Source organism: Mustela nigripes, chromosome 15 (genome assembly GCF_022355385.1).
Source record: "Mustela nigripes isolate SB6536 chromosome 15, MUSNIG.SB6536, whole genome shotgun sequence".
Lineage (NCBI taxonomy): Eukaryota > Metazoa > Chordata > Mammalia > Carnivora > Mustelidae > Mustela > Mustela nigripes.
Window position 1 is genome coordinate 54568235 of NC_081571.1, and position 11267 is coordinate 54579501.

An 11267-nucleotide genomic window follows, 5' to 3' on the forward strand; every position below is an offset into this window, starting at 1 on the left:
ATATATTGGTCAAAATTCATCAAACAATACAGTTTAAAAGGATGAATTTTTTCCTTATCTAAATTCTACTTAAAAAACCTGATGTAAAAAATGATTCTCTTAATAATTATGCTATTTCATGGGCATCTTACCACTAGCATAAACTTTCCCAATCAACCTTAACATCTCAACCTACACTCTCCTACTGTTAGTCCAGCCTCTTCAAAGAGCTCTACTCAAATCCCTTCTGTCATGCTAACTCTGACTCATGCCCTTTCTAGTCCAAGTCATACCCAATACCTACCCAAAGCCTCCTCTGACTGCTGCAGGGCATAATATTTTCAACATATTCTGAAACCCTGTGACATGTGCTATGTTTTCACATACATAAAAAACAGATTAGATGCTATAGAGTATCCCTACTGATTTCTTCTTTGGGGTTGTGTGAAAAGTTCACATCTAAGAAAATATAGTTTTCTGAGGGCTTGGTACCAATTACCATAGTTACTTAGCACAAAATCACCATTTGCTAAAATTCAGTTGATTTAATGAATAATCACACAGTCTTGTAGTCATTCAAATGAAATCGCCACAGGATGCTAGAAGAAACAACCAGACTTTATAAAATCGTACTTTCTATGGAGCCCAAATAGAAAGATGTGGATGACTTAGACATTACTACACCAGAAGGCACAGAGCTAGACTACATAAGTCCTTGAAATTATCTTTCAAAGAGCTGCCAAGGTGGTTATCTGTAACATCTAACAACATAAGAATATTGAGACCAGTCAGGCTTGACCTCTTTTTGGAAATAGGTGAGGTTTTCCTCTTGGGTATAGTGCTTTAGAATAGAACAAATAAGTAAAGGCAACCACATTTTAAAAGAAATTTCAAGAACAAGATAAAGAACAGGTTATTCCAATAAAAACAGACTGAATGCATGTGTGTTTATGCCATGGATATAAAGACAAATCAGATTATGTACTTGGTTTTTAAGAAGCTACGATTCAGTAGAAGAGACAAATCTGTGTACAAGTAAACATATGGAAGAAATTGAGAAGAGACTCATCGAAACTATGATGAAGTTTAGCAGAAGGAAAACTGCATATTTTGCGGGGGGAATGTTAAAGAAGATTCCTTGAGGAGACAGTATATATATATATATATTTTTTTAAGATTTTATTTATTTATCAGAGAGAGAGAGGGGGAGAGAGTGAGCACAGGCAGACAGAATGGCAGGCAGAGGCAGAGGGAGAAGCAGGCTCCCTGCTGAGCAAGGAGCCCGATGTAGGACTCGATCCCAGGACGCTGGGATCATGACCTGAGCCGAAGGCAGCTGCTTAACCAACTGAGCCACCCAGGCGTCCCAAGGAGACAGTATTTTTGACAGAGACTGTGAAAGGCAGAGTAAATGGAGGAAGGAGATCACTGACGGCACACGGTACAGTAGATGCCTAAGCTGATTTTACAAATCCCAACACTTGAACACAACAGCCCAAGATACAGAGGAAATTTTGTTGTTACTTATAATGCTAGCTATATCATACATAAACAAATAATTTCTTTTGATAGTTTCTTCATCTTCTAATTAAAGTAAAAAATATTAACTGCATATTAACTATCATCTATCCATTAAAATACATGGCAATAGGTAATTTCACTGAACAAAAGTAAGAAAATGAAAAAAAAGAAATAAGTATCTTTAGAATACAAATAAATACATTGTATACTTTTTCCTCTCCTTCAGGTGAGGACAGTAGTGCTTTTTCCTCTTGTTCTGGTGTAGGTTCAGCATCTCCAGAGATGAGCTTTCCAAATACCTGATGAAGACAGGAGCATGAGATGGGATCAATGGCAGTAATTATTAGTGTAGAAGCTAAAGGATGCATGAGCTAATTCTGCAGGCTTTATAATATTACTATGCTATCCTTGCTATACTTTTAAGAGTTACGGGTGCAAAATGAAACACAGGAGTTTTGGGCTATGAGAAGAAGAGAAAATGGGTCACATCTGTTGCCAGCCATCTCTAACAAGTTTTACAAAGTATTTTGTTACTGTTTTGGTATTGTTATTGAGTAAGATTTTATTTCAGGGCATCCTGTGCTAGATTATGTAGTAAGGACACTCACTTGAGATGTAATAAGTCTGAACACTCGCAGAGTCTCGGCTTCACAGTTCCTTTGCTGGGCCACACTGGCTGAAATCTGGCCAGCAATTTTGGTGCTTTCGCCATCCTTCCAGCCCAGGACTTTCACTTGTCGAACTCTCAGTGTATTTTCTGGGCCCTTTAATTCAATCTTGATGATGAGATTATCCCCTCCTGGAAGTTCACTTGTTACCCAACCAATGTGCCTGGAATCCAGATCAACCTAGTATAACAGAAGAGGGATAGAAACCTGATACAGCTGTCTCACTCTCTTATCACTGTCCTAGACTTAGCGCTAATAACAGCAAGCTCAAATCACAAAGACCTGTGCAGAGACCAAGATTTACTGTGTTACTTCACACTGATTATCTTACTTAAACCTTGTGAGGGTAAGTAATATTACAGTAGCTATTACACCGATGAAGTGAGGTTAACACAGGTTAAAGGATTCTTAGTACTAGATGGAGCTGAGAATTAAAATGCAGGTCTGAGCACTTTCCAGGGACAAGTTATATAAGTAACATCACTAATCACTATATGTGACAGTCCTTTCTGTATACTGACTATGAGTAAGAGCACTCACAAGATCAGCATGGGGTCCTGTTTTGTGGATTTTTTTTTTTTTTTTTTTGGGTGGTGCATCTTCACATAAAAGTACCATTTAAAGATAAATTTTTTAAAAAAAGATGAGGATTTTTGATGTGCAGTTACTTAATATGTTTTACTTTTGAAGAAAAATTATATGTAACTTCACTTTTATGATTTCTTATTTCACTGTAAAACTTTTTTTCAAGGATTAAAGTTCAATGCACTGTAAAATGGTTTTGACACTATTCACTTGATAACATGAAAACCATTATTACATTATTTGATGTCAAAAAGAAAGGAGCTGCAACTTCTACATTATTTATGTAGACATCTAAATTGGTATTATTTTAATTGATAATGCCAATTTTATAGAAAGAGCATTAAGTATAAATAAATAGTACCTCACGAATAGGATTATTTCCCTAAATTTTTTAGCTTTTTAAACAAAATTAATTATTTAATCCAAAATCTCAATTCATTCTGTCCATGATTTGAAAAACAAAGCAAAACAAGTGGTCAACATTTATGGGATAAAGTTGCTACAGAAGAACTCTGATAAAGTTTCACTAACACAAGTCAGTTTATACAGAATTTCAGATACACACCCAAATAAAATTTAACTTGTTTCTAGAGATGGTTTGTAAGATCAACTTGCAGCCTGGATACAGTTTCAGTGTTCTAAGTAATAGATTCAGGCTGGAGGACAATTATCTACATTTTAACCTGAGGTGTAGGTGTTCATTGTGAATTGGATTTATGATGCATTTAAAGCACCCTGAATCTTTGTAAGGGAGGTGGAGGCAGATTGGAGGACTGTAGGTACAGTATAAGCGTTCGTGGCAGGAGAGCATTTAGGGCACTAATGGATAAGATGTTTAGCACAGAATGGTTATAAACATTCCTATATCTGGAATATTTGTCAGGTTAGTGTTTTATAAACAGATGATTTTCTTTCTTTTTTTTTTTTTTTTTTAAAGATTTTATTTATTTATTTGACAGAGAGAGATCACAAGTAGGCAGAGAGGCAGACAGAGAGAGAGAGGAGGGAGCAGGCTCCCTGCAGAGCAGAGAGCCCGATGCGGGACTCGATCCCAGGACCCTGAGATCATGACCTGAGCCGAAGGCAGCGGCTTAACCCACTGAGCCACCCAGGTGCCCCAACAGATGATTTTCTATAGTACTTTGGTAGCATGCCAAAATTAGAATTTAACAGTGGAGGCTGAGAAGAATTTCTCCCTAGGTAGCAAAAAATTTAATGACAAAATTTTAATTACCTGCTTTATTCTGCACAAATCTTCTACTGCTTTGCCAGTTAAGAAGGTCATTGAGGTAACTTTATTCTAAAATAGACAATTCACAACAATTATTATCCTATATTCCTGGTCCTGAATTTACAATGGTTTCTTATGGCCTACCAATACCACATTAACAGTAACTGTCATTTTTCTTCCCAACTGACCTCACTCCCTCTGCCTGATCAACCACATTCTTACAACTCCAGTCTTGCCTTATTCTCACAAATTCTACCTTCAGTCTCCATGGGCTCTGAAAGAGGAGCTTGGCATTCCCTCTTTTTATCCAAAGTCTAAAGACTGATTTTTTTAAAAAGATTTATTTATTTGAGAGTGAGTGAGTGAAAAAGAAAGAGCATGAGAGGGGAAAGGGGCAGAGGGGCAGGTAGACTACCCACTGAGCAGGGAGCTTGATGCAGAGCCCGACATGGGACTTGATTCCAGGACCCAGGATCATGACCTGAGCCAAAGGCAGATGCTTAACCAGCTGAGCCACTCAGGCACCCCCAAAGTCTAATGATTTAAATTCTATCCCTATCATGAGACCTTTCATAACTCTGTTTGCCACTCCTGTCCCACTCTCTCTGCTATACTTTCATTGCTTCTGGAGGTAAAAGCAAGGAAGGTAGGGGACTTAACCAACAAATACTTGTGAGTGTCACAATGTACACGGACTGCCTTACAGATTTGGAGAAGGATGTACGAGAATGACGGGTTCTATTCTCTCGAGATCCTTGCCACACTAGGGAAGGAACATTAATTAACACATGAAATAAATATCAAATAGAAGTTTAGAATCTTTAAGTACTGAAAAGAATCATTCTAGTACTAGAGCCAGAGACCCGAAAGTTGAGTAACTTTTATGTAAGGCACATCAAGGAACAGATTAGCACATTAATTCCTGAGAGAACTGCATACTTAGCTGTATGTCAGGTCTAGGCTAATCCAATTCTAACAATTGCTGTGTATGAGGCACTGATGGTGGGCAGGTGGGGACACAGAGGTACATCAGCCTCAAGGATGCTTGTAACTCAGAGGAGGTTTCTTAAAAAGAAAGCAGATGTTGGCTAACCTACTGGGGCTTTTATTTTTAGTCTTTTTAATTTGTTTTTTAAGATTTTATTTATTTGACAGACACAGATCACAAGTAGGCAGAGAGGCAGGCAGAGAGAGAGAGAGAGAGAGAGGAGGGGAAGCAGGCTCCCTGCTGAGCAGAAGCCCAGTGTAGGGTTTGATCCCAGGATCCCGGGACCAGAGATCCCAGGTAGAGGGGCCTTAACCCACTAAGCCACCCAGGCGCCCCCCTACTAGGGCTTTTAAAAACGAGTATTGCTACGATTCTCTCCCTAAAAGGGAAAAATGTCAAATTGATTGCCATCATTGTTCTGCCGGAGAGTATGTTCTGGCTTAAAATATACCATGAATTATACATAACTTTGTACTAAACAGTAAATTCTAGGTAGAAAAATGTTTTGATTTCTTACACTTGACTTTCTAGTTGTGCCAAATGAAACTCTTGGCTCCAAAAAGGAGATACGTCTTATGATATATTAGCTAAACCCCCTTTTCTTATTCACTGCCAGGGAACAGGAGTTAGGGATGGCTGTGGATGGCAAGGAATGTTGATGGGAGACTGGACTTCTGATGTTGGCATCCTATACGGGTTATCCAAGACCCAACCCCACTACTCTGGCTCCTTCTGGGAAAGAAAATACATGAATGGAATGGGGAGAAAGCTAGCAATGGTCAAAGGGGATTTATTTACTTATTTATTTTAAAAGATTTTATTTATTCATTTGACCGACAGAAAGGCAGAAAGGCAGGCAGAGAGAGGAAGGGAAGCAGGCTCCATGCTGAGCAGAGAGCCTGATGTGGGGAACAATCCCAGGACCCTGAGATCATGACCTGACCCGAAGGCAGAGGCTTTAACCCACTGAGCCACCCAGGTGCCCCTCAAAGGGGATTTATTAATACTGTTTCTGCTAGCAAGCCACAACCCTTCTGAGGGAAAAATTCTAAGGAGTTCCTTCCCCAGGAATGGGGGTAGAAGCATGCGAGGCAGCTGGTGTTTCTTCTTGGTTCTCAACAGTCCAGGAGATAGGACTCTTTTTCCTTTGTTTACTGCCTCTTGTCAAGGAGTACTAAATTCAGTTCAAACATGTGAACAGGCTAGGTTAGGAAGAATACAAATTATGATTATTCACGGTAGTCTAGATACCCCACCACCACTGCCATGAAAGCTAAGAGTGAGGGTTGGAAACTGAGAGCTAATTACATGATAGGTCAAAGTATGTTAAGTGCCATCAGAGTAATATAAAAAAAGAACCTAGAGAAGGGAAAGAGTAAATTGTTAAAAAAAAGATTTTATTTATTTCAGAGACACAGAGATAGCAACAGAGATAGAACATGAGTGGGGAGGAGAGGGAGAAGCAGGTTCCCCTCTGAGCAGGACCCTGGGATCATGACCTGAGCTTTAGGCAGACACTTAACTGACTGAGTCATGCAGGAACTCTGGAAAGAGTAATTTTTATAGAAGAGGTCCTGGGAGAGGAAATTTTTCCTGGTCTTTCAAGATTCTGGAAGAATCGGATAGGCAGAATTTAAGGCAAGGACTTCCAGGCCAAGAGAAGAGCTGAAACAAGGGCATGTGGGCAGGCAGTTACAGTGCATTCATTTATTCTGCTTAGCTGGGAGCCAGGGTGTTCCTGTATCACATCTCTTTTTAGAATTGGTATTCCATAGTGCCCCAGTCCTCTTAATGTTTTTAGATTTAAGATTTATTTGGGAAACATAAATGTTGTTTGGTGAAGTTCTACATGAAAATCTTTTTGCTAAACTCAGAAATGATAGGGCATAGTCACTGACGGTCTGAAAAGAACTAATGAGCCACAAATTAGTTTCCTTTCTTACCCCGAGATCTCGCGAATTGTCCACATGGACAGATACGTAGCGGGCATTGATTCCTTTTACACAGTTGATGGTGATGTTCTTAGTTTTGTTTTTATCCTCATCTCCTGATTCCCAAAAGGTTTCTGTAGAACCATCTGTCAAACTGCCGATCATGGCAGGTCGGCTTGAAGTTTTTATGTCAACAATGCTGGTTAAGTCCTTTAGGCACATTACTATGCACAATTCCTACCGGAAACAAATGCACGTTATTACAACACTGAAATGGAAATCTTTCCTGGTAATAAGACAAACAAGACATGAGGTAAGAAACAAATGAACCAAATTGTTTAGGAGTAACCTGTAGTTTCTCCTTCTACACACTGTTGAATGTTAGCGGGATAATACAGGACAGTGGGTCAATGACTGACCTGACTCATTGCTTCAAAGCCAGACTGAATACTGATGCTAAAACTTTCTTCACTATCTCCATCATCTGATTTTGACAAAATATTGTTAATGTGATGAAAGACATTACTCTGATGGAGGAACTGGTGATCAGACTGCTTGAATTTCAGACTCCAGCACCTAAAAAGGTATAAGCAATACATTAAATAATTTCTAAGGAATTCTTGGAAAAGCACTCCATAGTTAGTATTCCAAAAAATCTTAATGTTCCAGGTGAAAAACAGAAATGGGAAAAAAAATTAGGAAATAGTATCACTGCCTTTTTCTGAGAAATAAAGGCAATTTCTTTGGGACAAGGTAAGACCTAAAGAAAGTTTGTTCATTTTACATCTAGAAAAATACATTTACATATAAAGAAATTTGCTTCTGTAGCCATGAAGATAAAGGGTATAGAAACAAAAAAGGTAATAGATCAAATTTGCAGTTAGACAAGTGTTACCCCAACTGAAATAGCCTCTCAAATTTATTAGTTTTAGAATTCTATATTAATTCATCAGAGTGTATATAACACATCCTGCACTTCAAAAATCTTGTGAGGAGGAAAACACAATCTCCCCTCTGCTGGTCTTATCATTAGGGCTGTGGGTAGCCAAAAATCACTCCATCACCTTACAGCTTACAAAAGTCAATGGAGCATTCATTTATATGTGTGGCTCCATATGTAGATCTGATAACAAGGTTCACAATGTAGAAGTAATGTTAAAATCTTAGCAGGCTTTAGACTTAAAAGTAGGTGATGCTCCCTACCTTCAATTTTTCTCAAAATTCTTTTCAATTCAAAATCAGTATTTTAATTTCTATTTCTGAGACTTTATTCTCCCTCTCCCTTTTATGACATTTAAAAGTCTCCTCTTAAGTAACGGAAAAATTTACATGATGGTATAAAATGTAGGGGACATGATGAAGGTCACAATTCTTCACCGAAAAGCTCACTCCCTCACTTGCAGCAAAGACATTTGCTGCTCTGAGTGGGAGCTGTAGGCTCACAGAAGACCAAGTGGGTTACACAGGGCCAGAAGGAGTAGAAGGGGGGAATCAGATACTTAGTAGCTTCATGGCCTTAGCCAAGTGACCTCTCACATCCTTAGTCTCCACCTCTGTAAAATGGGAACAGCACACCCCAACTTCCTGGCTCGAGGGGCCTCCCAAGTGCACTCCCGGGGACACAGGCCCAAGCTCTTCTTGTTTCCACAAGAGTTCATTCTAAAACATAGCAGGGAGCTAACCATCCACAGGAGTGGGGAGGACCAGGTTTATATCACTCATTCTATAGCAAATAACTGACCATCCCCTTTGCAGTAAGCACCAGTCATTGGGGAGTGGGATGGAGGTGGCAGGGGGAGTACACAGAAGTAGGTTTTTTAAAAATATGTAATCTAAATATATTTAAATATATTTGGGAAAAAACAAAAACAAAAATCTCCTCTTGGGTAGCACTGAGACAAGTGACTTGGGGTAGAAGTGAGGTGGGATGTGAGGAAAACTGTTACAGACTGATAATTCAGAGCATCAAGAGTGTATTAACCTCATTTTATAGAGGGGCAAACAGGTGTGAGCTAAGAAGGAGAAGTCTTTGTATTTTACTATTTAACAAGGTCTTTCAAGCATTTTGTGTTTGAATACTACATAAAATATCTTCTCCACTGTACCTAGAACACTTAGATGTAAAATTACCTTAGGGCCATTTGCTGTAATGAACTGCCACTGGGGAGAGACATCATAAGATCGGAGATTGTCTGAAGTAAGCGGTGAAATGTGTGGGGTAAAGGATGAGCAGCTTCCCCGGCAATCACTATATCTGAGAGGGGATGTTCACATACTCTCGTGTCCTTCTCCTAACACAGAAATGGAAAGCGAGTTGATCAGTCTGTATACTGAAAAGGACTTTCCCCCCACACAAAAAAATTATGTATACTTAGAAGTGTTATGTATACAGTAAAGACAGTTATGTAACAGAAATGCAAGCAAGCAAACTAAAACCAAATCATACCCAAAACATGCTTTCACTAATTATGTTTTGTACTATCTTTTAGGGAAAAAGTGATGAGGTCACTCATAAATAAAATCACCAAACAAATGGATACGGTATCTGTATAGATTCTGGTGAGCTCACAAATATACCAACAAGGCGACTTCTATGTTTGGAGCCTCAGCCAAACCGCTGACCTACAGAGTAGTCAGCCAGTAGGCAACTGTTTTCATCCGATAAGTTTTAGGTTGGTTTGTTATGCAGGAATATTTAGTTGTTAAAGGTGTGAAACAATCTTACACTGTAATTGTGTATTTTTTTTTCTATTTCTCCTTGCAGTTCTGTCAATTTTTACCTATTATTTTTAAGACTATATTACTGAGGGGCGCCTGGGTGGCTCAGTGGGTTAAAGCCTCTGCCTTGGGCTCAGGTCATGATCCCAGGGTCCTGGGATTGAGCCCCGCCTCTCTGCCTACTTGTGATCGCCTGTCAAATAAATAAATAAATTCTTTAAAAAAAAAGACTATATTACTGATGCATACATGTTTAGAATTGTTCATCATTTTGTAGAAAGCTTTTTTATCCCTATTATTAATTTCATCTTAAAACTTTCTTTTCTTCTGATATTAAAGAGTCACACCAACTTTATTTTGTTCGGTGTTTGTCCAGTATATATTTTTCTAAACTTCCACTTTCAGTCTTCTGTATCCTTATGTTTTAGATGTGATGCTTATGAACAGCATCTACCTTTTGTTTTATCATCTATTCTAACAATTTTTGTCTTTAATTAATTTTTTAAAAGATTTTATTTATTTATTTGGGGGGGGCATGAGTAGTGGGGAGGTGCAAAGGGAGAGGCAGAAACAGATCCCTGATGAGCAGGGAGCCTGATACACGACTTGATCCCAGGACTCTGAGATCATTACCTGAACTAGAGGCAGAAACCCAACTGACTGAGTCACCCAGAAAACCTTTATTTATTTATTTATTTTTAAAAAAAGACTCATTTATTTATTTGAGAGAGAGTAAGAGTGTGTTTATGTGTGTGTGTGTGTGTGTGTGTGTGTGTGTGTGTAGGGGGAGTGCCAGAGATAGAGAAGCAGACTCCCTGCTGATCGCAGAGCCCCACACAGGGCTCTATCTCATGACCGAGATCATGACCTGAGGCAAAATCAAAAGTTGGATGCTTAACCAACTGAGCCACCAGGCATCCCAATTTTTGTCTTTTAAATGGAAGATTTAGTCCTCTTTGTACTTATTTCTAATATGTTACTTTCTATTTGCACCACTTCTTTCTATTTTGTTTTCCCTCTTGGGGAGGGGCTGAGTTGACTTTTCACATTTTTCTATGAGTTTGGAAATTATACACTCTTTTCTTTCTTTCTTTTTTTTTTTTAAGGTTTTATTTTTAAGTCATTACACTTTGTGTAATGACACACACTCAACTTAATCTAAAGCTAATCAAAAATTATTATCAGCCCACTGAACACCAACACCAATCACCTGCCTCCTGATGTATATGGTACTGCTGTGTGTATTTTGGCACTAAGTTTTACAAATCACTCCCATTACATATTATCACTTTTTATATAGTCTTTGTTAAGATTTAACATTTTCTTTTCTTTTCATTCTCAGATCTCCCATGGAAGATCTCCTATTGTAACTGAAGCGCATTACAATTTTCCTTTGCAACAGTCTGTTTGTGGCAATCCCTCTGTTTATTTTCTGAAAATATCTTTATTTTTCCCTTCTTCTATAAAGATAGATTCATTGGATTGACAGTTATTTTCTCTCAGCACACTGAAGTATCAACTGGTTGCCTTTTAAAAAAAGTTCACCGTTTTACAACTTAAAATACGGTTACTGAAAATTCAGTTGTCATTCTTACTGTCCCTACTTTAAGTATAATTTTTCCCTCCATGGCTACTTTAAAGACCTG

The 11267-nt window shown here is 38.5% G+C and overlaps 1 protein-coding gene across 7 annotated transcripts in view; it reads right to left on the reverse strand.

Annotated features, from left to right (window-relative positions):
• The window catches only part of MYCBP2 (MYC binding protein 2), a 272910-nt gene that overhangs the window by 30111 nt on the left and 231532 nt on the right, over positions 1–11267 (reverse strand). For 6 of the 7 annotated variants that reach the window (XM_059377903.1, XM_059377906.1, XM_059377905.1 and 3 more), the window contains 6 exons: positions 9034–9194; positions 7323–7479; positions 6916–7140; positions 3988–4053; positions 2109–2348; positions 1701–1799 (listed from right to left, as the gene is read on the reverse strand). In XM_059377903.1, coding sequence (XP_059233886.1) covers positions 1701–1799; positions 2109–2348; positions 3988–4053; positions 6916–7140; positions 7323–7479; positions 9034–9194 — 948 coding nt within the window. The remainder of the gene's footprint in view (positions 1–1700; positions 1800–2108; positions 2349–3987; positions 4054–6915; positions 7141–7322; positions 7480–9033; positions 9195–11267) is intronic. The other variant, XM_059377907.1, reaches the window with a different exon arrangement.